Below are 26,833 nucleotides of genomic sequence, written 5' to 3' on the forward strand. Positions count from 1 at the left end.
TGCAACTTCAGGCTGGTGACTTGTCCACTCTGAACCTTGGTTTCCTCATCTAGAAAATGGGAATAATAAAAGGACCTCCCTCATAGGGCCACCAGGAGGAGTAAATGAAATGTACTGAGTGGCTAAAGGAGTGACGTTACGGATGATTTTGCTGAGCATTTTACCCTAGGATCTCAGCACCAGGGGAGGCACACTGACCCCAATATACAGAGAAGGAAACTGAGTCTTGGAGGGAAAGCCCAGACCGACTCCTGAGTCTTCCCTTGAATTTGTCCCCCTACAAACCCAACCAGAGCCAGACATTTCTAAATCCGGATCCTTCTGCCACTTGAATGTCTCTCTCTTCCACCAGTCTAGGCCCCTGCTCGCCCTCCAACTCTGGGTCCTCACCCCACAGCCCCTTCCCTGGTCTCCTTGCCCCAGTCGTGCCCCTCCTATTCACCTCCCACAGAGAAGCCACAGGGATCTTACTGAGGCACAAGGCTGACCCTATCCTTCCTCTGCTCACAACTCTGCCACGGCTCCCCAGTGCCCTGAGGAAGAAGCCTGAGCTCCTTAAATGGTCTAAAAGGCATGGCTTAGACCCTCATCTACCTCTGACTTCAACCCCCCACATGCTATTCCTGACACACTGGCCTCCTTGCTGGGCCTCAAACACAGCAAGCTCTCTTCTACCTTCTGGTCTCGCCATATGCTGTTTCCCCTGCCAGGAATACTCTTTCCTTCATCCTAGACTTAGCTAAATCCTCCTCATCCTCAAGTGTCAGCACAAATGTCAGTTCTAGGACCAAGCTGGATCACTCTCGCAAATGTTCTGTATCACACTCGTTGCTTGTATGGGTTAATGATCAATGTCTGTAACCCACACTGGATTATAAGCTCCAGAGGGTGGGAACCTGGTACTCTCTCATCACTTTTTGCCTCTGCCTAAAATGAGATCCCATTTTCTTTCCCACATCTCACCCTGCCTCAGCCTCCAGGTCTCAGTTCAGATGTCACCTCCTCCAGGAAGCCCTCCTATACACCCAGATTGGGTCAGGTACCCCTCTGGGCCCCTCCAGCTCCCTGGCTCCCTTGTCCCAACCCTGCCCACCCTGGACTGTCACTCTCTGAAGATAGGTATTCTGCCCTGCTGGACTCTGAGCCCCATGAGGGCAGGTCTTCGGCTATCCTGATCACTGGGTCCCCAGCACTGTCCCGCGTAGAGGAGGTACTCAGTAAGTGCATGAGGACTTATCAGCACCTGGAACAAGGCTCATGAAGGGGAAGTCACATGCCCAAGCCCATACATCAGGCCAGGAGCTTAACAGAGATTTGTTGTGGATTTTTGTGTTTTTGTTTGTTTCTTCTTTTTTGGAGACAGAGTCTTGCTGTCACCCAGACTGGAGTGCAGTGGTGCGATCATGACTCACTACAGCCCCTCAACCTCCCAGGCTCAAGCAATTCTCCTGCCTCAGCCTCCCAAGTACCTGGAACTACAGGTGTGCGCCACCACACCTGGCTAATTATTTTTATTTTTTGTAGAGATGGAATCTCGTTATGTTGCCCAGGCTGGTCTTGAACTCCTGGCCTCAAGTGATCCTCCTTCCTTGGCTTCCCAAAGTGCTGGGATTAACAGGCATGATTAACAGAGTCTGAACCCAGGCCTGCTGAGTCCAGAAGCCATGTTCTCAACCCCACCAATGCCCAAGGGCCCTCTTTGGCCCTTCCATTCCCCAGAATCCTGCCCCAGCCATCTAGACCTATACTTTCAAGGACCGGGGTGGGAGGACTTACTGTGGGGCGCGTGGCCTGGGGCGCTGGGTGCGTCCTGAAGGATGACGGGCATCAGGGCCTGGCGGATGGCTGTCTCCCAGCCCCGGGCGGCTTCAGCCCCCTGCCCACTTGGCCCACCCGGAGCCCCGCCAGGCATCTCGCCCACGAAGTAGGTGGCATTGGCAGTCACAATCTCAAAGCAGTGTGGGTTGGTGCCTGGCGGCACAAGGCTGAAGTTCTGGGCGGACTCCACTGTGAGGATTTCTGACAGCGGAATTTCCTGCAGGATGCGGAACCAGCACAGGTGAGGGTACCAGGCAGACCCTGGAATTCTACTGCTTACCCAGAACGATACACAGGATCCATGTTGATGGGGATGGGCCTGGCTTGCAGAGTGGTTAGACAAGTTCCCAGTAATTCTAAGTCTGTTCTCACTGTTCTTTTATAATTACTGGCAGAAGCCAGGGGCGGTGGCTCACGCCTGTAATCCTAACACTTTGGGAGGCCGAGGCGGGCAGATCACTTGAGGTCAAGAGTTCGAGACCAGCCCGGCCAACATGGCAAAATCCTGTCTCTACTGAAAATACAAAAATTAGCCAGGCGTGGTGGTGTGTGCCTGTAATCCCAGCTCATCAGGAGGCTGGGGCAGAATTGCTTGAACCTGGGAGGCAGACGTTGCAATGAGCCAAGATCGCGCCACTGTTGCCTAGGTGACAGAGTGAGACTCCATCTCAAAAATAATAATGCTAATTACTGGCAGAAGTCATATTGAAGCAGAGACCAGAAACGTAAGAAGTCAGCTGGCAGGCCGAGCGCGGTGGCTCACGCCTGTAATCCCAGCACTTTGGGAGGCCGAGGCGGGCGGATCACGAGGTCAGGAGATCGAGACCATCCTGGCTAACACGGTGAAACCCCGTCTCTACTAAAAATACAAAAAATTAGCCGGGCGCCGTGGCGGGCGCCTGTAGTCCCAGCTACTCGGGAGGCTGAGGCAGGAGAATGGCGTGAACCCAGGAGGCGGAGCTTGCAGTGAGCCGAGATCGCGCCACTGTACTCCAGCCTGGGTGACAGAGCGAGGCTCCGCCTCAAAAAAAAAAAAAAAAGAGAAGTCAGCTGGCAAAGAGTAGGGGAACAGCATGTGCAAAGGCCCTGAGGCAAGACTGTGCTCAAAAGCCAAGCTGTGTTCCCATCACATGGGCGGTGCCTGGACACAGTAAAAGCTTGATAAAACATTTGACGGCCAGACGTGGTGGCTCATGCCTGTACTCCCAGCACTTTGGGAGGCCGACGAGGGCAGATGGCCCAGGAGTTCAAGACGAGCCTGGGCCACATAGTGAGACCCCAGCTCTACAAAAAATTTAAAAATCAGTCAGGCATGGTGCCATAAGCCTGTAATTCCAGCACTTTGGGAGGCCAAGGCAGGCAGATCACTGGAGCCCAGGAGTTTGAGACCAGCCAGGGTAACATGATGAGACCCCCATCTCTACAAAAAATACAAAAATTAGCCAGGTGTGGTGGTACACACCTGTAATCCCAGCTACTGGGGAGGTGGGGCAATTATTTGAGCCAGGGAGGCAGAGGTTACAGTGAGCCATGATCATGCCACTGCACCTGGGAGACAAGCAAGACCTTGCCTCAAAATAAATAAATGAGCCAGGTACGGTGGCTCACACCTGTAATCACAACACTTTGGGAGGCCGAGGCAGGCGGATCACGAAGTCAGGAGTTTGAGACCAGCCTGACCAACATGGTGAAAGCCCATCTCTACTAAAAACACAAAAACTAGCCAGGCATGGTGACATGCCTATAATCCTGGCTACTCAGGAGGCTGAGGTAGGAGAATCACTTGAACCAGGGAGGCAGAGGTTGCAGTGAGCCAAGAACGCGCCACTGCACTCGAGCCTGGGTGACAGAGCGAGACTCCGTCTCAAAAATAAATAAATGTTTGATAATAAATGGAGGAAATGAGGCCACACAGGGCTTCGCAGGCCACAAGGAAGAGCCTGGGCTTTGTCCAAGGGCCCTAGGAAGCCACCGAAGGCTTTTGAGCATCATCTGCTTGTGTGCGGAGGGCAGATGGAATACAACGAGATGGAGACAGAAAACCAGGAAGGAGGCTGAGGGGACCCAGGCGGGACAGAAGGCACAGGGATCATGGGGTGGGAAACGTGTCAAAGGAGAAGAAGGGAGGAAGGACAAAGGAAGGAGGGAGGGAGGAAGGAGGGAGGAAAGAATGAATGACTTAAGTAGCCCATAAAACCAGGCGATGACATGGGCACATGGGCAGGGGGACGGTGAGGACAGCATTTTATTTTATTTTATTTTTTGAGATGGAGTCTTGCTCTGTGGCCCAGGCAGGAGTGCAGTGGCGCGATCTCAGCTCACTGCAACGTCCGCCTCCCAGGTTCAAGCGATTCTCCTGCCCGAGCCTCTGAAGTAGCTGGGGTTATAGGCACCTGCCACCACGCCCAGCTAATTTTTGTATTTTTAATAGAGACAGGGTTTCACCATGTTGGCCAGACTGATTTTGAACTCGTGATCTCAAGTGATCCTCCCGCCTCAGCCTCTGAAAGCTCTGGGATTATAGGCACGAGCCACCATGCCTGGCCAAGGACAGTATTTTAGATGGTGTGGTCTGAGCAAAATGGGAAGATGATAAGGAACCAGCCATGGGAAGTTCAAGGAAGACACTCCAGGGCAGGTAACAGCAGGAGTCCAGGTTTAATTACTCTAAGACAATAGGAGCCACTGGGGGTTTTCGAGGGTTTTAATAAAGACTCCCCTGGCTACTATGGGGGAAATGACAGAGGTTGAGGTCAGAAGCAAGAACCCTGCAAGGAGAAGGCTGCAACCATCTGGGTGGAAGACAGTGGCTGGGACACGGTGTGGGCACAGGAGGTGGTGACAAATACACACACATAATGCAATACATTAATTATAAAGGAATAGTGAGGCCGGGGACGGTGGCTCATGCCTGTAATCCCAGCACTCTGGGAGGCCGAGGGGGGACAGATCATGATGTCAAGAGATCAAGACCATCCTGGCCAACATGGTGAAACCCTGTCTCCACTAAAAATACAAAAATTAGCTGGGTGAGGTGGTGTTCACCTGTAGTCCTAGCTACTCGGGAGGCTGAGGCAGGAGAATCGCTTGAACCCAGGAAGTGGAGGTTGCAGTGAGCCGAGATCACGCTACTGCACTCCAGCCGGGCGACAGAGTGAGACTCCATCTCAAAAACTAAATAAATAATAAAAAATAAAGGAATAGTGAGAACAGCCTTAGAATTACTGGGAGCTTAATATACCACGCCCTAAGCCGATTGGTTTAGTGGATTGGCTCTTTGAATTCTAGCACCAGTCCTGAGGTATTAGCATTTGAGGCATATTTACAGGTGAGAAGCGTAAGGCACTGAGAAGTAGGGAACCTGCCTGGGCCCCCCGCGCTGGAAAGTGGTGGGGCCAGAATCGGATGGGCAGCTCTTGCTGATGAGCTGGAAGCAGGGAGGCTGGGGGTGGGCAGAGGGTGTGATTTTCAGGATCTGTCTGGAGTAACTGGGGGTAGGAGGAGGTGTGGGGAAGTTTGTGGGCACAGCGGGAAGTCCAGGGGGAGCTGGAAGCCCGGAGGCTTACCTTGTAGTATCTGTTGGTCGTGTTGTTCTGGAAAAGCGTGATGCACTTGCAGTCCAGGCGCCAATAGTGACGCTTTCTCTGCAAAGATGTTTGAAGAGTCACGTGAACCGCCAGACTTTCCGGCCCAGTCCCGGTCCCGTGGCACTGCTTGGGGCTCCAGGTGCCTGGAGCACCACGTGCACGCCCTAACCCTAGCACCTACCCCCACGCCGTAGTCCCACCCCACCCACACGCCCTAACCCTAGCCCCGCCCCTAGCCTTAACCCTGGCCCAGCCCCCACGCCCTAACCCCAGACTCACCTCCACTTAGCCCTCTTCCTCCAGCCAAGCTCCTCCCCTAACTCTAGCCCCGCCCCTAACCTTGCCCTTAGCCCCGTGTCTTCCCTAACTCTTGCCCCTAGTCCCAACCTTATAACCCACGCTTCTAATTCAAGCCCCGCCTCCAGCACGGCCCAGCCCGCTACTGGCTCGCCCGCGACTAGCTTCAGCCCCACCCACCTAGCCCCGCCTACTCAAGCTGAGCCGCCCCTCTTCCAACCGTCACTCCGCCGCACCTGGCCCCGCCCCGACCACTCACCAGCGTGTCCTTGTTGCTGTAATGAACCACCCAACCCTCCCGCAGCGTGGTGCTGGATTTCCGCGTCGTGTGTCGCACTGATTGCACCACCCTCATTAGGGGGATGTACCCTAGGGAGCTGCGGAGGAAGAGGAAGGGGTGAGAAGTCACATGCAGAAAATGACCATGCTGCTTGGGGCCGCAGGGGGCATCTCTGGGAAACTAGGGAGTTGGGGACTGTTTTTGTTTGGTTGTTTTTTGTTTTGACAATTCCCCCCCCCAACACACACCCGGGAGTTGTCTTTTGTTTTTTGGGTTTTTTTGATACGGAGTCTCGCTCTGTCGCCCAGGCTGGAGTGCAGTGGCCGGATCTCAGCTCACTGAAAGCTCCGCCTCCCGGGTTTACGCCATTCTCCTGCCTCAGCCTCCCATGTAGCTGGGACTACAGGCGCCCGCCACCTCGCCCAGCTAGTTTTTTTTGTATTTTTTAGTAGAGACGGGGTTTCACCGTGTTAGCCAGGATGGTCTCGATTTCCTGACCTCGTGATCTGCCCATCTCGGCCTCCCAAAGTGCTGGGATTACAGGCTTGAGCCACCGCGCCCGGCCTCCTCTTGTTTTTATCACCATCACCAATACCCGATGCTATGGATGCATTTATTAGCTGTCTCCCCACTGAGACCGTCAGCTCCAGAAGGGCAGACTTTTACCTCTTTTGTTCATAGCTGTGTGCTTGGAGTCAGAACACAGCAGGTGCCCATTAAATATTTTCCGGTGCACCTGTGAGGGTGCCTGCTTACCCCTGCCCCAGGTTTATCACCCTGTGGGGTAGATACCTCATCGCCCCAGGAGGAAACCGTGGCACACAGGGAAGCACCTAGCAAGTGAAGGGGTAGAGCTGGGATCTGGGCTGACTCTCATCCTCCAGCGCCTGTGTGAACTGTGCTGCGCCAGCTTTCTCAAGAAACATTCATGCCGCACCCAGATAGGAAGTGCCTGATCTGAGCCAGCCCTGTCCTAGGCACCTGGGAGGGCAGAAAATATCCTTGCCCTCATGCACCTGAGCTCACATTCCAGTGGAGTTGAATAAGTGTGAACTCTGTATATAGTTTCAAAATATGTAGGCTGGGGGCACGGTGGCGCACACTGTAATCCCAGCACTTTGGGAGGCTGAGGTGGGAGGACTGCTTGAGCCCAGAAGTTCAAGACCACCCTGGGCAACATAGCAAGACCCCTATCTCTAAGAAAAATAAAAAAATAGAAGAAGAATATAGGTCGGGCGTGGTGGTTCATGCCTGTAATCCCAGCACTTTGGGAGGCCAAGACAGATGGATCACCTGAGGTCAGGAGTTCGAGACCAGCCTGACCAACATGGCAAAACCCCGTCTCTACTAAAAATACAAAAAAAATTAGCCAGGCATGGGGGTGGGTGCCTGTAGTCCCATCTATTCGGGAGGCTGAGGCAGGAGAATCGCTTGAACCCAGGAGGCGGAGGTTTCATTGAACTGAAATTGTGTCACTGTACTCCAGCCTGGGCAACAAGAGTGAAACGCTTGTCTAAAAAAAAAAAAAAAAAAAAAAAAAAAAATTAGCCAGATAGCATTGCATCCCTGTAGTCCCAGATACTCAGGAGGCCAAGGCAGGAGGATCACCTGAGCCCAGGAGTTTGAGGTTACAGTGAGTCACAACCACACCACTGCACTCCAGTGGGCAACAAAGCAAGACCCTTTGGGAGGCTGAGGCGGGTGGATCACTTGAGCTCAGGAGTCAGGAGTTCAAGACCACCCTGGGCAACATAGGGTAGACCCTGTCTCTACAGAAATACAAAAATTAGCTGGGTGTTGTGGATGAGCCTGTGGTCCCAGCTACTTGGGAGGCTAAGGTAGCAGAGTCGCTTGAGCCCAGGTGGTCGAGGCTGCAGTGAGTCAAGACTGCACCACTGCACCAGCCTGGGTGACAGACCGAGACCCTGTCTCAAAACAAAAAATTACTTTTAAAAAGTTGTAGTGCTTTAAAAGGTTTGCCTCAGGAACTGGGAAAATTTACAAATACAAGGTGATGTCAGCCCACTATGGATAAAAAGAAATGGAGGTTCACTGTGCAGGAGGGTCTTCCCCCAGGGTCGCTTGGAGGGTTCCCTGCGTACCTCTGGGCCTTGCCTCCCTCGCCTTCCTCCTCCTCACTGGCGTGGAGCGCATTCTCCGAGTGGGAGCCAGGGATGACACCGGAGTCCTCTGACTCATCCATGAGGGCGCTCTTGTCAGCCTCGCTGAAATCGGTGGCCTCCTCCATCGGCACATCTGTGGGGGACGGAGGCGTCAGAGGGGCCTCCATCCAGTCCTGCCCCTTCCCCTTTCTCCCCAGCGTCCCCCCAGCCTCTCACCTCCATTGATAAGGGCCTCCCCCAGGCAGTCATTAGGGACGCGGGTGGCGCAGCGTTTGTGACAGTTAAACTTGCAGTCTGGTAGGACAGGGAACAAGGGGACAGGTGAGAAAGGAGAAGAGAGGTTACCTGGAAGGCTTGAACCTTGACCCTAAGCCCCAGGCTCAAAAGAGTCTACTCTTGCTGCCTGGGTAAGAACACTGGCTGCCACTGCCCTGGTCATTTTCCCACTTTCAGCCACAGTTTGCCTAACTATCGGGGGGTCTTGATTAAGTGGGAGGGCTAGACTCAAAATCCCGATGACTGCCAGGTGCGGTGGCTCCCACCTGTAATCTCAGTACTTTGGGAGGCTGGGGAGAACAGATAATTTGAGGTCAGGAGTTCGAGACCAGCCTGCCCTACATGGTGAAATCTCATCTCTACTAAAACTACAAAAATTAGCTGGGCGTGGGACTACAGGTGCCCACCACCAAGCCTAGCTAATTTTTGTGTGTTTTTAGTAGAGACGGGGTTTTGCCATGTTGGTCAGGCTGATTTCGAACTCCTAACCTCAGTTGATCCACCCACCTTGGCCTCCTAAAGTGCTGGGATTACCGGTGTGAGCCACCGCGCCTGACTTGTGTGTGTGTGTGTGTGTGTGTGTGTTATTGGTTCTAATGTGCTGTGACTCTAGACTCTCAACACCCTAGGGCTGGGTTCCTCAACCCGTGACACTAACATAGTGCCCAGGATAACTCCTTGTTTTAGGGTACTTGCTCTGTGCGTTGTAGGATGTTTAGCTGTATCTCTGACTTCTATCTACTGGACGCCAGTGGCACTATCCCAGTGTACCAAACAAAACTATCTCCAACCCTTGTGAAACATCCCCTAGGAGCGAAACTTGCCCTGGACGAGAACCATTGCTGTAGAGTTCAGTGTTTCCATGGTTCTAGGGACACTATACATCAAAGATTCTAGAGTTTACTAAAAACCTATTTTATGAAGGTTCTATGATTCTGTATTTCTTTTTTTTTTTTTTGAGAAATAGTCTGGCTGTGTCTCTAGTCTCTCCCAGACTAGAGTGTACAGTGGCGCAGTCTTGGCTTACTGCAACCTCTGCCTCCCAGGCTCAAGCAATCTTCCCACCTCAGCCTCCTGAGTAGCTGAAACTACAGGCACGCACTACCATGCCGGGCTAATTTTTTGTATTTTTTGTAGAGATGGGGTCTTTCCATGTTGCACAAGCTGGTCTTGAACTCCTAGGCTCAGACAATCCACCCACCTAAGCCTCCCAAAGTGCTGGGATTACAGGTGTGAGCCACTGCCCCCGGCCTGATGTCGTATTTCTAAGGCTTCAGAGTTTGATGTCCAAGTTTCTAGAACTCTAGACATCTATGATTTGACACTTCTAAGACTCTTTAATGTCCAAGATTTTAGGGTGTTATATATCTCAACTCTAAAATTTGACAGTTCTAGAGTTCTACAATTCTAGGCTTCCCTGCCTCCAGAATCTGCAGATTCCAAGGTTCTAGGATTCTATACATACAAGATTCTAGAATTTGATGTTTCCATGCTTCTTTAGCTCTAGAATTTGATTGTTCCAATACATTCTTGAATTGGATTTTTCTAAGTTTATATGGATCTAGACTTCTGAGGTTCTAGAATTTTTTTTTTTCTTTTTTTGAGACAAGTTCTTGCTTTGTCACCCAGGCTGGAATGCAGTGACACAATCACGGCTCACTGCAGCCTCAACCTCCTGGGCTCAATTAATCCTCCCTCCTCAGAGTCCCAAGTAGCTGGGACCACAGATACATGCTGCCACGCCTGGCTAGTTTTTAATTTTTTTTGTAGAAACAGGGTTTCGCCATGTTGCCCAGGCTGGTCTTAAACTCCTAGGCTTAAGTGATCCATCTACCTTGGCCTCCCAAAGTGCTGAGATTACATGCATGAACCACCATGCCTGGCTGGATTCTAGAATTTGATAGTTCAAAGTTCCGGGAGTCTAGAATTTCCAGGATTCTAGGTTACGATGGTTTCAAGTTTATATGATTCTAGACGTCTAAGACTCTCAAATTTGATGTGCCTGTTTCTATTACCTTCAAATCCCATGGTTCCAAAATCTCATGTTCTGAGAATCTATAACTTGGGAGATCTAAGATGTGTAATCTAAAGTTCTGTTGTTATTTTAGCTGAATTCTATCATTTGGAATTTTTGAATACTATGGTTCTGATTCTAGAATTCTCAGGTTCTACAGTTTTAGAATTCCATGCTAAACGCTTTATGAATCTAGGATTCCAAGGTTCTAAAGACTGAGGTTCAGCTGGGCATGGTGGCTCACACCTGTAATCCCAGCACTTTGGGAGGCCGAGGTAGGAGGATTGCTTAAGCCCAGAAGTTCAAGACCAGCCTGGACAATATAGTGATACCTTATCTTTAGAAATGATTTAAAAATTAGCTGGGTGTGGTGGCACCACCTGTAGTCCTAGCTACTCAGGAGGCTGAGGCAGGAGGATCACTTGAACCCAGGAGGTTGAGGCTGCAGTGAGCCATGATTGCACCACTACACTCCAGCCTGGGTGATAGAGTGACACTCTGTCTCCAAAAAAAACAACACACACACACATACACAAAACACACATACACATACACACATACACAAAACCGAGGTTCTAGGATTCTAGAATTCCAAAAGTGCCAGAACACTAGGATTCAGGGCCCTCCCCTTCTGAGGCCCTGGGCTCCCAAGGCTCAGAATACCTGTGCTGAGATCCTTGTGTCCTGCCACAAGACCAGGTTGGGACAGGGAGGAAGCTCTGACCCTGTCTGTCCTCCCCGATGGGCCCAGCTAACCTTTGCATTGCAGGCCCTGCCGGAAGAGGCCCTTCAGGAGTTTCTTGCAAGCTTGGCAAACGGTGGGCCGTGTATAGCTGTGGATGAGGAAGGTGTGCGGCACCTTGACCTTGGAGAGCAGCATCTTGTCCAACTCAATGGGGCGGCCCGTGTAGGATGAGGCAGAAGAGGAGGAAGAGGATGACGGGGGACGGCGAGGCAGGAGTTCGGTGGTGCTACGGCTCTGTCATCGGCAAGAACGAAAGGGACACATCAGTGCGTTGGCCCCATGCCCGGGCCCCGTCACCCCCCTAGCTACCAATCCGTCCCATGCCCCATCTCCTCACCAGCTCATCAGCCATGCAGGGCAGGGACTCGGAGGTGCCGAGGCGCACCGAGTGGCCGCTGGCCAGAGACGTGGATGACAGGCGCCGTTTGCGGGCCCCACTACAGTTGTTGGGGATGCTGAAGGCACAGCGCTTGTGGTAGTTCAGCCCACAGCCTGCAGGGGGCGCCAGAGAGTAAGAGACATGGCCTCTGCCCCTGCTAGGTCTCTTCTTGAGAACTCTGCCCTTTCCACCCAATCTCCCACCTGGTCCTGTCCCCTCACCCCCAGCACGATATCCTCCAAAAGGTACTACCCGTAAGTGTATCAGCCCCCCCCCCCGGCCCGCCCCTCCTCAGAGCTCCGCCCCAAGTTCCAGTTTGTAGCCCCACCATCACCCCATCTATCCCCTAGACCCTGAACATACCCACACCACTTTTCTCACTCCAACAAGGGACACCTCAAAGGTCCCCCCCAAAGCTCTGTCCCTAGTTTCAGCTTGTAGCCCTGCCATCACCCCATCTGTCCTCCAGACCCTGAACACACCCACATCCAAAATTTTCCTACTCCAACAATGGATACCTCAAAGCTTCCCTCGAAAGCTCTGCCCCTAGTTCCAGCTTGTAGCCCCAACATCACCCCAGCTGTCCCCCAGGGCCTGAACACGCCTCACACCCCACCTTTCCCCACTGCAACAAGGGGTGCCTCAAAAGTCCCCTCCAAAGCTCTGACCCAGCCCCAATACTCTATGGTAAGCACCTCCTTTTAGTCTTCCCCAAAACTCCTGTCCAACTCCCTAGAGACACCTGTTCCCCCTTCTAGCCCTGACCTTCCTTTTTCTGAGGCCCCTTTGGTTCCCCTTCTTTCCCCAGCCCCAACTTTCCAAGAGAAAATGCCTCTCCTCACCCCCACCCCTAAGGTCACTATCACTCCCTCCAGGTCTGCTTACCCCCCATACCCCACTTTCTCTTTTCTGTAGACCTGGAATCCAGGCAATCCCTAAGTAGTGTGATTAAATCTTAGTAGTGTGGACCAGGCATGGTGGCTCACACCTGTAATCCCACCACTTTGGGAGGCCAAGGCAGGCGGATCACTTGAAGTCAGGAGTTCGAGACCACGCTGGACAACATGGCAAAACCCCATCTCTACTAAAAATACAAAACTTAGCCGGGTGTGGTGGCACACACCTATAATCCCAGCTACTCCGGAGGCTGAGGCAGGAGAATCACTTGAACCCAGGAGGCGGAGGTTGTAGTGAGCTGAGATCATGCCACTGCACTCCAGCCTGGGCAACAGAGCGAGACTCAGTCTCAAAAAGAAGAGTTATCAGTTGTACTCAGGTTCATTGTACCATACTAGGCAGAAGTATGACTTGTTATTGTCTTTATTTTATTTTGTAGAGACAGGATCTCCCTGTACCCCAGGCTGGAGCACAATGGCACAATAATAGCTCCCTGCAGCCTTTAACTCCTGGGCTCAAGCAATCCTCCTGCCTCAGCCTCCGGAGTAGCTGGAACCACAGACGTACGATACCATGCCCAGGTAATTTTTTTTTTTTTTGTACAGATGGGGTCTCGCTATGTTGCCCAGGCTGGTCTTGAACTCCTGGGCTCAAGTGATCCTCCCACCTCAGCCTCCCAAAGTGTTGGGATTACAGGTGTGAGCCACTGTGCCCTGCCTATTTTATCTTTTAAAATCCTCATCCATGGAGGAATCAGCTCAAGTCCCCATTTCCCATTGGAAACGTGTATGCGCGCTCTAATACATCTCCAGTGATTCCAAACGATTCCAGGATCGCTCTCTATTCTGCAGTGAAGAATGTTCCTCCAGCCTTTGGGAGCCCTTCTGGTACCGGCCTGCTCCAGGCTTTCCAGTTCCACACCTCCTCATTGTAGGCACTGTCTTGGCTGCGTGGTGTAATCGCGGAGGCAAGCTTGGAGAACGGTGTTGGCCCTGCAAGAAGAGCTTCAGCAGGGCAAATGGTCTTTGCATACGGGAACCATTTCCCAGTGTTGGCCTTGAATCACTCATATGCTTTCCAGAATTTCAGAATCTTCTCTATAACTCCCAGAATGAGTCTCAGGATAGAGTTAAACTCCTGTCGGAATGGAGTCATTTGGGGTTCTCTTGCCACCACAGGAACTGGGACCATCATCTGTGATGCTGGGTCAGTGAGGTCTATGCCGAGAACCCATTAGGACTTGATGACACCAGGGCTGTACCATGACGAAGACTGCATATGCTGAGACCTCAAGAGTTGGATATGGTGTGTGGACGATGGCAATATTTATAAGAGCTTTGAATGCACTGAGTCAGTTTCTGCAGGCCTAGAGTCCTTAAATAATACAAATATATTTAGGACTGTATGATGATCTGGAACACAGGATGTTGGAGAAACGATTTCTTTTATTTGTTTATTTGTTTTTTTTTTTGAGACGGAGTCTCACCCTGTCGCCCAGGCTGAAGTGCAATGTATGATCTCAGCTCACTGCAACCTCTGCCTCCCAGCTTCAAATGATTCTCCTGCCTCAGCCTCCCGAGTATCTGGGATGACAGGCGCCTGCCACCACACCCAGCTAATTTTTGTATTTTTAGTAGAGACAAGGTTTCACCATGTTGGCCAGGCTGGTCTCTAACTCCTGACCTCATGATCTGCCTGCCTCGGCCTCCCAAAGTGCTGGGATTACAGGCGTGAGCCACCGCGCCCAGCCCAGAATCTGGATTTCTGTACAAGCATGGCACCCATGGAGCTAGAGATACTGTCTCAGACCTAATACCCAATGGAATATCCAAAAACATGCCTCTAATCTCAGGGCACATTGTATAAAAATGGAGGCGCATGGGGCCCAGCGCAGTGGTTCATGCCTGTAATCCCAGCACTTGGGGAGGCTGAGGTGAGTGGAATACTTGAGACCAGCCTGCCCAACATGGTGAAATCCCGCCTCTACTAAAAATACAAAAATTAGCCAGGAGTGGTGGCATGCACCTGTAATCCCAGCTATTTGGGAGGCCGAGGCAGGAGAATTGCTTGAACTCGGGAGGCAGAGATTGCAGTGAGCCAAGGCCATGCTGCTGAACTCCATCCTGGGTGACGGAGCAAGACTCTGTCTCAAAAAAAAAAAAATGGAGCCACAGGGTCTCATCACAGAATGGATGGTCCTCACCTGTCATCTGTCCTCATAGCGAATGCAGGTACATGGCCTTCATCTGTAGGCAGAGCCCTGATTTCAACATTCTCACTCAGAAGCATGAATAACAGGGACAGAGGACCTATAGATCTTGACCCTTGGGCTGAACCTTGAGATATCCTGGCTTAAAGAACTGTATGTGGCCGGGCGCGGTGGCTCAAGCCTGTAATCCCAGCACTTTGGGAGGCCGAGACGGGCGGATCACGAGGTCAGGAGATCGAGACCATCCTGGCTAACACGGTGAAACCCCGTCTCTACTAAAAATACAAAAACTAGCCGGGCGAAGTGGCGGGCGCCTGTAGTCCCAGCTACTCGGGAGGCTGAGGCAAGAGAATGGCGTAAACCCGGGAGGCGGAGCTTGCAGTGAGCTGAGATCCGGCCACTGCACTCCAGCCTGGGCGACAGAGCGAGACTCTGCCTCAAAAAAAAAAAAAAAAAAAAAGAACTGTATGTTTCAGCCAGGTGCAGTGGCTCACACCTGTAATCCCAGCACTTTGGGAGGGCGAGGCAGGTGGATCATTTGAGGTCAGGAGTTCAAGACCAGCCTGGCCAACGTGGTGAAACCTGTCTCTACTGGAAATACAAAAATTAGCCGAGCAGTAGTGGTGGCGGGCGCCTGTAATCCCAGCTACTCGGGAGGCTGAGGCAGGAGAATCACTTGAGCCTGGGAAGCGGAGCCTGGGAAGAGATCCCACCACTGCACTCCAGCCTGGGTGACAGAGTAAGACGCTGTCTCAAAAGAAAAAAAAAAAAAACACTATGTTTTTAAACTATGATTTAAGGAGATATGTATGACTCCTGTTATGGATTAAATGTCCATGTCTCCCCCAAAATTCATATGTTGAAACCCTAACCTCCAATGCAACTATATTTGGAGATGGTGCCTTTATGGAGGTAATTAAGGTTAACTGAGGTGGAAACAGTATGGCTGTAATCCAACGGGACTGGGTGAGCTTTTTTTTTTTCTTTTCTGAGACAGAATCGTGTTCCATCACCCAGGCTGGAGTGCAGTGGCGTGAACACGGCTCACCGCAGCCTCAACCTCCTGGGCCCAGGTGATTCTCCCACCTCAGCCTCTTGAGTAGCTAGGACTAGAGATATGCACCACCATGCCTGGCCAATTTGTTGTACTTTTTAGAGACAGGGTTTCACCGTGTTGCCCATGCTGGTCTCGAACTCCTGGACTTAAGCCATACAGGGTGGTATTTTGTTATGGCAGCCCTGACAAACTAAGACAGGTGCCAGGTCGATAAGAGGTGGACCCTGATGGTCATGTTTGTGTCAGCTTGGCTAGGCGAGATTCACAGTTATTCAGACACTAATCTAGATGTTGCCATGAAGGTTTGTTTTTGTTTGTTTGTTTTTGAGTCAGAGTCTCGCTCTGTTGCCAGGCTGGAGTGCAGTGGCAAGATCTTGGCTTACTGCAACTTCTGTCTCCTGGATTCAAGTGATTCTCCTACCTCAGCCTCCCAAGTAGCTGGGACTACAGGCACATGCCACCACGCCTGCTGATTTTTGTATTTTTAGTAGAGATGGGATTTCACTATGTTGGCCAGGATGGTCTCGATCTCTTGACCTCATGATCTGCCCGCCTCAGCCTCCAAAGTGCTGGGTTTATAGGTGTGAGCCACCGCGCCCAGCCAAGGTTTGTTTTTTCTTTTCACCCTCCCAGCCCAGCTTTTCCCTGACTCCAGGAAGAACTGGGAAGAGAACGCCCCATGGAGGTATTTTCTTTTCCTTTTTTTTTTTTTTTTTTTTTGACAGAATTTTGCTCTTGTTGCCCACGCTGCAATGGTGTGATCTCGGCTCACTGCAACCTCTGCCTCCTGGGTTCAAGGGACTCTCCTGACTCAGCCTCCCGAGTAGCTGGAATTACAGGCATCCAAGACCACGCTGGGTAATTTTTTGTATTTTTAGTAGAGACGGGGTTTCACCATGTTGGCCAGGCTGGTCTCGAACTCCTGACCTCAGGTGATCCACCCGCCTCGGCCTCCCTGAGTGCTTGGATTACAGGTGTGAGCCACTGCACCCAGCCCAGTGGAGGTATTTTCTGGATGTGATGAAAATCCATCATCAGTTGACTGTAAGTGGGAGAGGTAATCCTGCTTGTTCCAGGTAGGTCTGATTCAATCAGCTGAATGTTTTAAAAAACAGATCAGAGAATTCTCGGATGAAGAAATTCCACCTGTGGACATCAGCTTCGTCTTGTGCCTGAGAGTTCCCGCCTGCCCTTCCTGATAGGATGGATTTTGTTTTCTTTTTTTCTTTTCTTTTTCTTTTTGTTTTTATTTTCAGACAGAGTCTTGTTCTGTCACCAGGCTGGAGTGCAGTGGTACGATCTTGGCTCACTGCAACCTCTGCCTCTCAGGTTCAAGCAATTCTCCTGCCTCAGCCTCCAGAGTAGTTGGGACTACAGGAGCCCGTCACCACGCCCGGCTAATTTTTTGTATTTTTAGTAGAGACAGGGGTTTCACCATGTGAGCCAGGATGGTTTTGATCTCCTGACCTTGTGATCCGTCTGCCTCGGCCTCCCAAAGTCCTGGGATCACAGGTGTGAGTCACTGTACCTGGTCTTTTTCCTTTTCTTGAACCAGGGTCTCACTCTGTCACCCAGACTGGTGTGCGGTGGTGCAATCAGGGCTCACTACAGCCTCAAGCTCCCAGGCTCAAGTGATCCTCCTGCCTCAGCCTCCCAAGTGGCTGGGACCACAGATGTCTGTCACCATGCTTGGTTAATTATTTTTTGTACAGGCAGAGTCTTGCTATGTTGCCCAGGCTGGTCTTGAACTCCTGGCCTCAAGTGACCACCCACCTTGGCCTCCCAAAGTGCTGGGATTACTGGCCTGCCCCACTGTGCCCAGTCGGATTTGAGTTGCCTAGCTAGCACACACAATTCTGTAAGCTGATTCCTTGCATATAAATATCTTAATATATAACCCCTACTGGATCTGTTTCTTTGCTTGATCCCTGACTGATACAGGCCCCACCCTCTTCCCCAGTCACCCTTCTGCTCCCCTGGGCTCTGTTCTTAGGCCCCTACTTGTCCCTCCCAGCTCCACCTCCTAGGCTCCGCCCCTAGACCTGAGCCCCGGCCCAGCCCCACCCCTCCTTCCCCAAGCTCTGCTTCTGGGCCCATCCTTCTTGCCATTATTACTTCCTAGGCTGCGCCCCCAGCTCTGAGCCCCGCTTCTCCTCCCCACGCGGTCTCCGCGCCAGGACTGTTAGGCTCCGCCCCCGGTGCAGAGCCCCGCCCCAGGCCCCACCCCCAACCCCTTCGCTCTCACCATCGCACTTGAGGCCCTGGCGCACTAGGCCGAAGAGCATCTCCCCGCAGTGATCACAGAAGGCAGGTGCCCGGTAGGAGTGCACCGTGAGGGCGTGCGGGCGGATCTGGAAGTCCTCAAAGGTGGCCGAGGCTGTAGGCGGAAAATAAGGGTGGATGCTTGAGGCAGGGTAGGCCGAAGCTTTTCCAGACCCCACATTCCCTGATTTCTCACAGTCCTCCCAGCCGCAAGTTTTGATCTTTCCTTCCTTCATTCATTTGCTCTCATACTACATTCTGCCTGGCTTCAAACCCCAGCGGCACCCCTGAACAAAACACATATATCCCTATGCCCCAGGCAGGGACAGATCGGGAAGTGGGGAGTTGTTTAATGGGCAGGGAGCTTCAGTTTTGCAAGATGACAACAGTTCTGGAGACTGGCTGCACAACAGTGTGCATGAACTTCAAATTACTGAACTGTACGCTTAAAGGTGCTTAAAATGTGGGGTTTTTTGTTTTTGTTTGTTTGAGACAGAGTTTCGCTCTGTCACCCAGGCTGGAGTACAGTAGCGCGATCTCGGCTCACCAAAACATCCGCCACCCGGTTCAAGCAATTCTCCTGCCTCAGCCTCCCAAGTAGCTGGGATTACAGGCATGCGCCACCACGCCCGGCTAATTTTTGTATTTTTAGTAGAGACGGAGTTTCACCATGTTGGCCAGGATGGTCTCAAACTCCCGACCTCAGGTGATCTGCCCGCCTCAGTCTCTCAAAGTGTTGGGATTACAGGCGTGAGCCACCGCACCTGGTCTAAAATAGTAATTTTTATTTTATGTATATTTTACCAAATTAAAAATTTTTTAATTAAAAATACCACCACCACCAACAAAAAAACATGGATAGGCTGTGTGTGGTGGCTCACATCTGTAATCCCAGCACTTTGGGAGGCCCGGGTGGGCGGATCACTTGAGGTCAGGAGTTCAAGACCAGCCTGAACAACATGATGAAACCCCATCTCTACTAAAAATACAAAAATTAGCCAAGCCTGTAATCCCAGCTACTCAGGAGGCTGAGGCAGGAGAATTGCTTAACTTGGGAGGCAGAGGTTGCAGCGAGTCAAGATCATGCCACTGCACTCCAGCCTGGGCGACAGAGCAAGGCTCTGTCTTAAAAAAAAAATAAAAAAAAAAAAAGCCCGGTGTGGTGGTGCATGACTATAATGCCTATAGTCCAGCCACCTCGGGAGGCTGAGGCGGGACGATTGCTTCAGTCTGGGAGGTAGAGGCTGCAGTGAGTGGTTATCATGCCACTGCATTCCAGCCTGGGTGACAGAGCAAGACCCTACCTCAAAACAAAATAATAGGCTGGGAGCCGTGGCTCACACCTGTAATCCCAGCACTTTGAGAGGCCAAGGTGGGCAGATCACCTGAGATCAGGAGTTCGAGACCAGCCTGGCCAATAAGGTGAAATCCCATCTCTACTGAAAATACAAAAATTAGCCACGTGTGGTAGCGGGCACCTGTAATCCCAGCTACTCGGGAGTCTGAGGCAGGAGAATCGCTTGAACCTAGGAGGCAGAGGTTACAGCAAGCTGAGTTTGTGCCACTGCACTCCAGCCTGGGTGACAGAGGGAGACTCCATCTAAAAAATAAAAAATAAATAAAAATAACAAAAACAAAACAAAACTCAGGTTTAGGGGAGAGATAAGGATGAAGATAAACATTCAAGTGAGGCCAGCTTATGATACGAAAGAGTACTTAAAGCCTGAACGAGGTCACTAAAGGTGTAAATCCAGACTTCTGTCATTCATTCATTGAGCCGGTTTCACTGAGCACTGCAGTATGCAGGAGCAGCAGGGAAGACAGCCATGAAAAAGGCAGCTGCCCCCCACCCTCAAGAGGGACCAAGGGCCATAGACTGGTCCAAGGTGCTGAGAGCATGCTCATCTATCTATCTATAGTGAGTGAGTGAACTGGCTTCTGGCTGTGTCTGAGAAAATCACCTGGGGGGGGGGGGGCTTTTAAAAATACTGATGGGCAGATCCTGTCTCACTTTGCAGAGATTCTGATTTAATTTAGCATTTTCATGGGAGGAGCCATGGACATCAAAACTGTTTTTTTTTCTTTTTCTACTCTTTTTCTTTTTTTTTTTTTTTTTTTTTTTGAGACAGAGTCTTTCTCTGTCGCCCAGGCTGGAGCGCAGTGGCCGGATCTCAGCTCACTGCAAGCTCCGCCTTCCGGGTTTACGCCATTTCTCCTGCCTCAGCCTCCCAAGTAGCTGGGACTACAGGCGCCCGCCACCTCGCCCAGCTAGTTTTTTGTATTTTTTTTTAGTAGAGACGGGGTTTCACCGTGTTAGCCAGGATGGTCTCGATCTCCTGACCTCGTGATCCGCCCGTCTCGGCCTCCCAAAGTGCTGGGATTACAGGCTTGAGCCACCACGCCCGGCCTACTTTTTTTCTTTTTTAGGACAGGGTCTCTGTCGCCCAGGCTGGAATGCAGTGACATGATCATAGCTAACTGCAGCCTCAAACTCCTAGGCTCAAGAAATCCTCCCACCTCAGCCTCCCAAGTAGCTGGGACTACAGACCTGTGCTACCTTGCCCGGCTAACTTTTTTTTTTTTTTAGAGACGGGGTCTCCTTATGTTGCCCAGGTTGGTCTCAAACTCCTGGGCTCCAGCCAGCGATCTTCCCACCTCAGCCTCCCAAACTGCTGGGATTACAGGTGTTAGCCATTACAACTGGCCCATTTTTTACCTTTATATTAAAGTATAATACAGTCGTTACAGATCGAACTCCTTCTCCTCTTTTTCCCTTTCTCACTACTGCATTGACTAGTCTTACAAATAAATAAGTATAACATATGTTCAGGAAAGTGCACAGCTCAATGAATTTTCAAACTGTACAAACCGTGTCACTAGCATCCTAATCCATAAATGAAAGTTTAGACCAGCCCCTAAAAAGCCCCTTCGTGGCCCCACTCTGTAACCATCTTCCCAAAGCCCCCAGCTCTCCCTTTGTTTTTTTTTTCAGAGGGAGAGAGAGGAGGAGAGATGGAGTCTCACTATGTTGCCCAGGCTGATCTCGAACTCCTGGGCTTAAGCGATCCCCCCAGCTCGAGCTCGGCCTCCCAAAGTGCTGGGAACACAGACGTGAGCCACTGCGCCCGCCCGGCCTCTCCTGACTTCTAACTCCCGCTACCCTCTCCTCCCCCAGATGCCCCGCCCCGCCCAAGGCCCCGCCCCCAGGCCGGCCACCTTCTCTCACCCGACAGCACCACCTCCACCAGGTCGCCCTCCTGGATGTCTCCGGCCGAGCGCACCAGCTGCAGGAGGTTGGCCGACGTGGGGTCATGTTTGAAAAGCAGGATCTTGTCGTAAAGGCCGTAGAAGCCACACTCAGGGAACTGAGGGGCGGGAGAGGGATGTGGCGACGGAAAAGCTCAGAGCCGCTTTAAGCCGCGGGCGGACTGTGACCCTCCCAGGGCAGGGCCGGCTGTTTCCCCCGGAAACGCAGAGACCCCGCAGGCCCTCGCTTCCTGCCTGCCCCCTCCCAACCCCAGCGCGAGCCCGGCAGGATGCCAGCGCCCCAAGTGTGCGGGGAGGGGGCGCCGGCGTGGGTTTGGTGGCTGGAAGGGGGAGCTGGGGTGGGAGGGAGAGTGGCTCCGGGAGCGTGGACACCTCGAATTTTCCGGAACCTGGCGGAGGTGGGAGGGGATGCTGAATGAACACCCCCTCCCCTGTGCCCCCTCCCCAGGCTCACACACCCGCCCCCCAGCTTCCTTCCTGGATCTGTCTATTGTTGTCCCAGTTACCTGGCTCCAGGCCCAGCACTGGGGTGGGGCAAGCTGGAAGGAGGACTTTTCGGGGCTCCTGGGAAAGTGGGGGGGGGGCGGGGCTCTAGGACTCGCAGGGGCTGGAGATAAGGGGGGCGCCTCCTACCCGATGCTCCAAGGACCCAGGTGTCTGGGTCCTCAGCTTGGGGGGCCTGGGGGCAGGAAATGAAACCTGGTAGAACAGAAAGTGAAACTGCCCGGGTGGGGCCTCGGGAAGGAAGGTACGGGGCCCTAACACACCTGGACCTGGCAGAAAAATAAAACTGGGGTGAAGCCTGAGCGGGGCAAGCTGGGGACTTGAGCACTGGACAAAGAAGTTCACCCAAGGGATAATCTGCCCCTGTACCCCCACTGCACCAGCTTCCCATGAAGTGGGCTGAGTTGGGGTGGGGAGCTGGACCTGCTGGATTTGGTCATTTGGTGGGCAAAACCCTATCAGTTCTCACTGCTGAGAGAGAGTCCACAGAAGGCCAGGACTGCCTTGGCCCTGACCGCTTGGGAAGTTTTTCTTCAAGCTTAAGTTTCCTTGTCTGTAGAATGGGGGGACTGGCCCAGGTCCCCACGTTTCTCTGACGCCCAAAGGATTCATTTCCAGGAGTCTGAAAAGATTCTGGAATTTGGATATTTTGGGACTCCAACATGTTCATATTATAGAATTATACATTCTAGATTCCAACCTGGTATCACTATACATTTTAGGATTTTGATAACCTAAATAAGCAGTAATCTAATATTTTAATATTCTAGGAGTCTGACAAGCTGGGACTGTGGTGTTTGGATTCTTTAGCATTCAAGGACCTCATCCATAAGCATTCCAAAATTCTAACATTTTAACTTTCTAGGATTCAACAATCTAGGAATCTCATATTCCAACATTTTAATGTTTTACTATTTCACAAACCTAGAATTCTAATATTTTGAACACTAACACGGAGGCAATTTAATTGCCTAGGATGCATATTCCAACAATTTATGATTCTAATATTGTAACATTTCTACAGTCCAGTACTCCAACACAGAAGCCCACTGTTCTTTTAACATCTTACGACTTAGACGTGGAGTTCCACCTGGTTTCCTCTTGCCATAACACCCAGATGCCCACCCTGGGGACCCTGGTGTCCAAAATTAAGAGTGGCTAAGAGGACTGTGACTAGGAAAGGGAATAGGGTCCCCAGGGTCTCTAGGGGTGCCTGCCCCTCCACACATATCTCAGGCTTAGGGCTGGGCACAATTGGGCTCTAAGACCTCACTTGCCCCTGGCAGCTAACTCAAGCACCTGCACCCACACATGTCACCGGATCACCATGGCCAGCCCCGGTTCAATTTCTCCTGTTTCCACCAAATGGGAGGCCCAGGATGGGCCTGGACGTGTAGGTCCGCCGACATCTGCTGCCCCTTCCTCCCCTCTCTACACCTGGCTGGCCCCTCCCTTCTTCCCTGTTTGCTGCAGAAAACAACAACATGCAGGGACATGAAATTTGGGGAGGCCTCTGGGGCACCCCACCCCTGCCCAGTCCTCTCTCAAAGGGATGGTGGGGAGAGGGGCAATGGAGGGGGGCAATGTCCCCTATCCCTCCATCACCCAATGCTCAGGTCCCCTTCCTCCCTCTTCCGCACACCAGGCCCCAGACCCCTCTGTCAGCGCCCCTTCCTTCGATCTCTCCCCGAGCTGCATCGAGGGAGCCCGCGCCCTCACCTTCTGGTCCACGATGGAACAGGCCAGCTGCTTCACATGAGCCAGCTCGGAGGCGGCGGGCAACAGCACGAACTCGCGGGTCAGCCCGATCTGGATGTGAAAGGAGACCCCGGAGCCCGGGGCCGGGACCTGGGGCAGTAGCGCTGGCGGCGACTGCAGCTCTAGGCCGCCGGGGGGCGGAGGAGACCCCGGCCCGGGAGAGCCAGGGAGCCCGGCGGGATAAGAGGGGGCGGCGGCCATGGGGGGAAGCCAGGGACCAGCCGCCTGGCGCCCACCCGGGACCCGGCCGGGGGGCCCCGGGGGACCCTGAGTCCTAGATCCGCGGGATCTCGTGAGCAGGTGGTGGGAGCGCGGGGATCCAAGAAAAGATCTGGCAGGCGGAGGGGACCTGAGGATAGCGGGGTCTTGGGAAGGAGAGAAAGGCACTGTAGCGGGTCAGAGGCCCGGAATGCAGGACTCCTAGCAGATCAGAAGGGAGAAAAGTAGTGGTTTGGAGGTCCCAGCGATTGAGAGATTCCAAGAAGCCCAAGACGAAATCTAGTAGGTAAGGGTCACAGGGATCAGGAGAGCCCGCGATTCAAAGGCCCCTTCCCTAGAGGAGGGATTGAGAAGGGGACAGAGGGAATCCCAGGATCCAAGTGCTCCAAGAAGAGGATCCCACTCAGAAGACGGCCCGGGGGAATTCACCTTGGGGGTGGAGGGCAGGAGTCTCTGAGTCGGGGACCGAGTGGATCCCAGAAATAAAGGGGTTCGCAGGGACCCGACCGGCCCGGGGATGGGCAGAGGGGTCCCGAGGGCCGGAGTGGGTAGCAGGGAATCTCACGAATCGCAGAAGTTGAAGAAAAGTTCGGTCGGGAGCCTTGAGGAAGGGGGCGTTGCCGGCGGCGGGGTAGGGTGGGGGGCAGGGAGGGTCGCCAGGCGCCAGTAGCTCTTTTTCCCCCTCCAAAGTTTAAGTCTGCGGCGGCGGCGGCCCAGGAGGAAGTGTCCGGAGCGACGGCGCAGTCGACCAATCGGCGCGGGCCTCGGTGATGTCAGCGAGGGGGCGGAGCCGACCGAGGGGCCGGGGGCGGAAGGGGAGGGCGGGCCTGGTGCCTCTGAGTTGGGGGTTGGACCTCCGCCTCCTGGGTTGGGGACCTGGGATGGTGTGAGAGATGGAGGGCAGGCAGGCGAGACCAGTTCCTTCCCTGAACACAGCCAAGCCTGGAAAGTTAACTTTTCCCTCAACTGGACAGGGAGAGGAAATACTGTCACCCACCGCTGGTCGCGGGCGTCGGGCTTGGAGACCATTGGCCCTTTAAAGAGGGGAGCCCTCTCCGGCAGGCGTCCGGCGCCCATGGCAGGGGACAGGGTGGGAAATCGGTGTCAGGTCCCGGCCCGCTCCCTTGGCTCGGCCTCTCTGTTCTCCGAGCGTCGCCCCAGCCCTCCCCGCCGCGTCCCAGCCCAGGGAAGGGGGTGCTGCAGAGCGTCCCCCCGCCCCAGCCCATTTAACACATGGAAAGACCAAGGCCTCCAGATGGGTAGGAAGGGCTCGCCTTAGGTCTGTCTCCAGCGTTGCTGGGCAAGGTGCATGGCGCTAACTGGATGGGTGGGGAGGGTCCATCCCCGCCCACCCCAACCCCGCCTTAGGACGGTGCGGGGCTGCCAGGAGGGAGGACAGCACACCCATATCACTTCATAGATGCAGAGTGAGTCTCCTGGGGATGTGGAGTACGTGTGCGTGTCTTTCTCTCCATGTGACTTTAGGTGAGTGGCTTCTCTGTGAACCTCAGTCCCTCCATCTGTTGGGACTGTAATAGGACTGACCCCACATGGGATGGTGGGAACCGATGCGATGGTATACAGGTGCCTGGAAACGCAGCAGTTCAGTATAAGCGGTGGTTGTCTCTAATATGCGGAAAGGGGTGGCCACCTCCAGCACTCAGGCTTTGATGGGTGGGCACGTCCATTTAGTCACCCAGCAAGTATCTGTGAGGACCTACTGGGTGCTGGATGGACCCTGCCGTAAAACTCCAGCCACTACAGGGGTCAGATCTCTCCTCCCCAGCTAATAATCAAATAGTGGCTACCATTTAGTTTACACAGAGTAAGCTGTGTTTACACAGAGTAAGTTGAAGCCTCAGAGATCTTGCCCAAGATCCCAGAGTGAAGTTGCTTGAGGGAAGCTGCCCCACCCACCCCTTTGATTGACAAGTCAAGGCCTAGGTTTGAGCTCTAAGAGAAGGGCCACCTGTCTGGCTGGGATGCTGGCAGGACTGGAAATGGCAGGACTGGCTGGGGATGGGGGCTGCCAGAAAAGCCCCTCTTCCTGGTGTAGGGCCGTTGGGGGTAGCTGAGGTCGGTACAGTATCGATTTTGTCACCACATCCGGGGACTGGGGCTGAGGAAGGAAGTCTGAGGCTGGAGTGAAAACCCAAACCACCACCTGGGGAACTGCATAGAGCCCAGAGGGATGAGCAGGGAGCACACCACGTGGAGCCCATGCAGGCTCCTGTTGGCGTCACCTAAGGGCCTCCTGCCCACCTGCACCCTTTTTCCTGAGGGGCAGATGACTGTCCCAGCAAAATGCTGCCATGTCCCCAATGTCCAGACAGCGACCTCCATCCTTTATCATATGTTCACTGGGGCCTGCTGGGGGACTGGGGACATAGCCCTTTACAACACAGGAAGAGGGCATTAGTGGCCTGTGGCAGAGGTGCTAGGACTGCCGAGGACGCCTAGCTGGTAGATGGTGGAAGCCTCCTCCTGGAGACAGAAGCGGCGGTCCCCTCCATCTCATCTGGAGCATGTGGACACCTGTTCCCTTTTTAAGGCTGTGGACCCAGTGAAATGCCATGTAAAGCGCTCAGCACAGTAGACATGGACTACTGACAACAGAAAGGAGGGACTCATCAGGACATGCGCCACGAGGGCTCAGGCACCTGCAGCACCTCCTCCTAGCATGAAGGAGCCTGCAGCCTGCGTCCCAAAGCCATCATTCTCCACTGGCAGGAGCAGCCTTTTCCTCCCTGCTCCTTGTGGGCCTGGGATGGAAATAGGAAGGGGGTTTATGTCCTCTGGGCACCAGCCCTTTGGCCTCACCACCACCCATCACACATCCCAGGCGGGGCTGAGGCTTCAGCTGAACTGTCATCACAGTATCTGCTCCCCAGGGCTCTGCCCCTGGGGAGGGAGCACTTAGGGACAGAAAGAAAGGGCACAAGGAGATTCGGTCCAGTGCCTCCACTTCTGCTCTCCACCCACACCCCACCCAAGCTCTGGGCCCCTCTCCGTCCCCTGCTGCCCTACCACAAAACCCCAACCCATCATATCCCCTCTCCCCAAACTCCACTCAACCCAGGCAGAGCCGGTCACTCCTCCCCCAAAGTCCCCAGTCCCCTCAACAGATGGCACCGTCACCCA

The 26,833-nt window shown here is 53.1% G+C and overlaps 1 protein-coding gene across 3 annotated transcripts in view; it reads right to left on the reverse strand.

Annotated features, from left to right (window-relative positions):
• Window positions 1–24,440, reverse strand: part of PRKD2 (protein kinase D2) — a 42,809-nt gene extending 18,369 nt beyond the window's left edge. The window contains exons 1-10 of one of the 3 annotated variants that reach the window (XM_010377427.2): window positions 23,435–24,440; window positions 21,171–21,309; window positions 17,928–18,059; window positions 11,478–11,632; window positions 11,152–11,374; window positions 8,322–8,399; window positions 8,085–8,238; window positions 5,962–6,079; window positions 5,385–5,462; window positions 1,777–2,035 (exon numbers count right to left, since the gene is read on the reverse strand). In XM_010377427.2, the coding sequence (XP_010375729.2) occupies window positions 1,777–2,035; window positions 5,385–5,462; window positions 5,962–6,079; window positions 8,085–8,238; window positions 8,322–8,399; window positions 11,152–11,374; window positions 11,478–11,632; window positions 17,928–18,059; window positions 21,171–21,309; window positions 23,435–23,674 (1,576 nt within the window). In that variant the 5' untranslated portion in view covers window positions 23,675–24,440. Of the gene's footprint in view, window positions 1–1,776; window positions 2,036–5,384; window positions 5,463–5,961; window positions 6,080–8,084; window positions 8,239–8,321; window positions 8,400–11,151; window positions 11,375–11,477; window positions 11,633–17,927; window positions 18,060–21,170; window positions 21,601–21,717; window positions 21,771–23,434 lie in introns of those variants that run through there. The other 2 variants (XM_030942523.1, XM_030942524.1) reach the window with 2 other exon arrangements.
• Window positions 24,441–26,833: the final 2,393 nt, after the last annotated feature.

Source organism: Rhinopithecus roxellana, chromosome 12, assembly GCF_007565055.1.
Source record: "Rhinopithecus roxellana isolate Shanxi Qingling chromosome 12, ASM756505v1, whole genome shotgun sequence".
Classification (NCBI taxonomy): Eukaryota; Metazoa; Chordata; class Mammalia; order Primates; family Cercopithecidae; genus Rhinopithecus; species Rhinopithecus roxellana.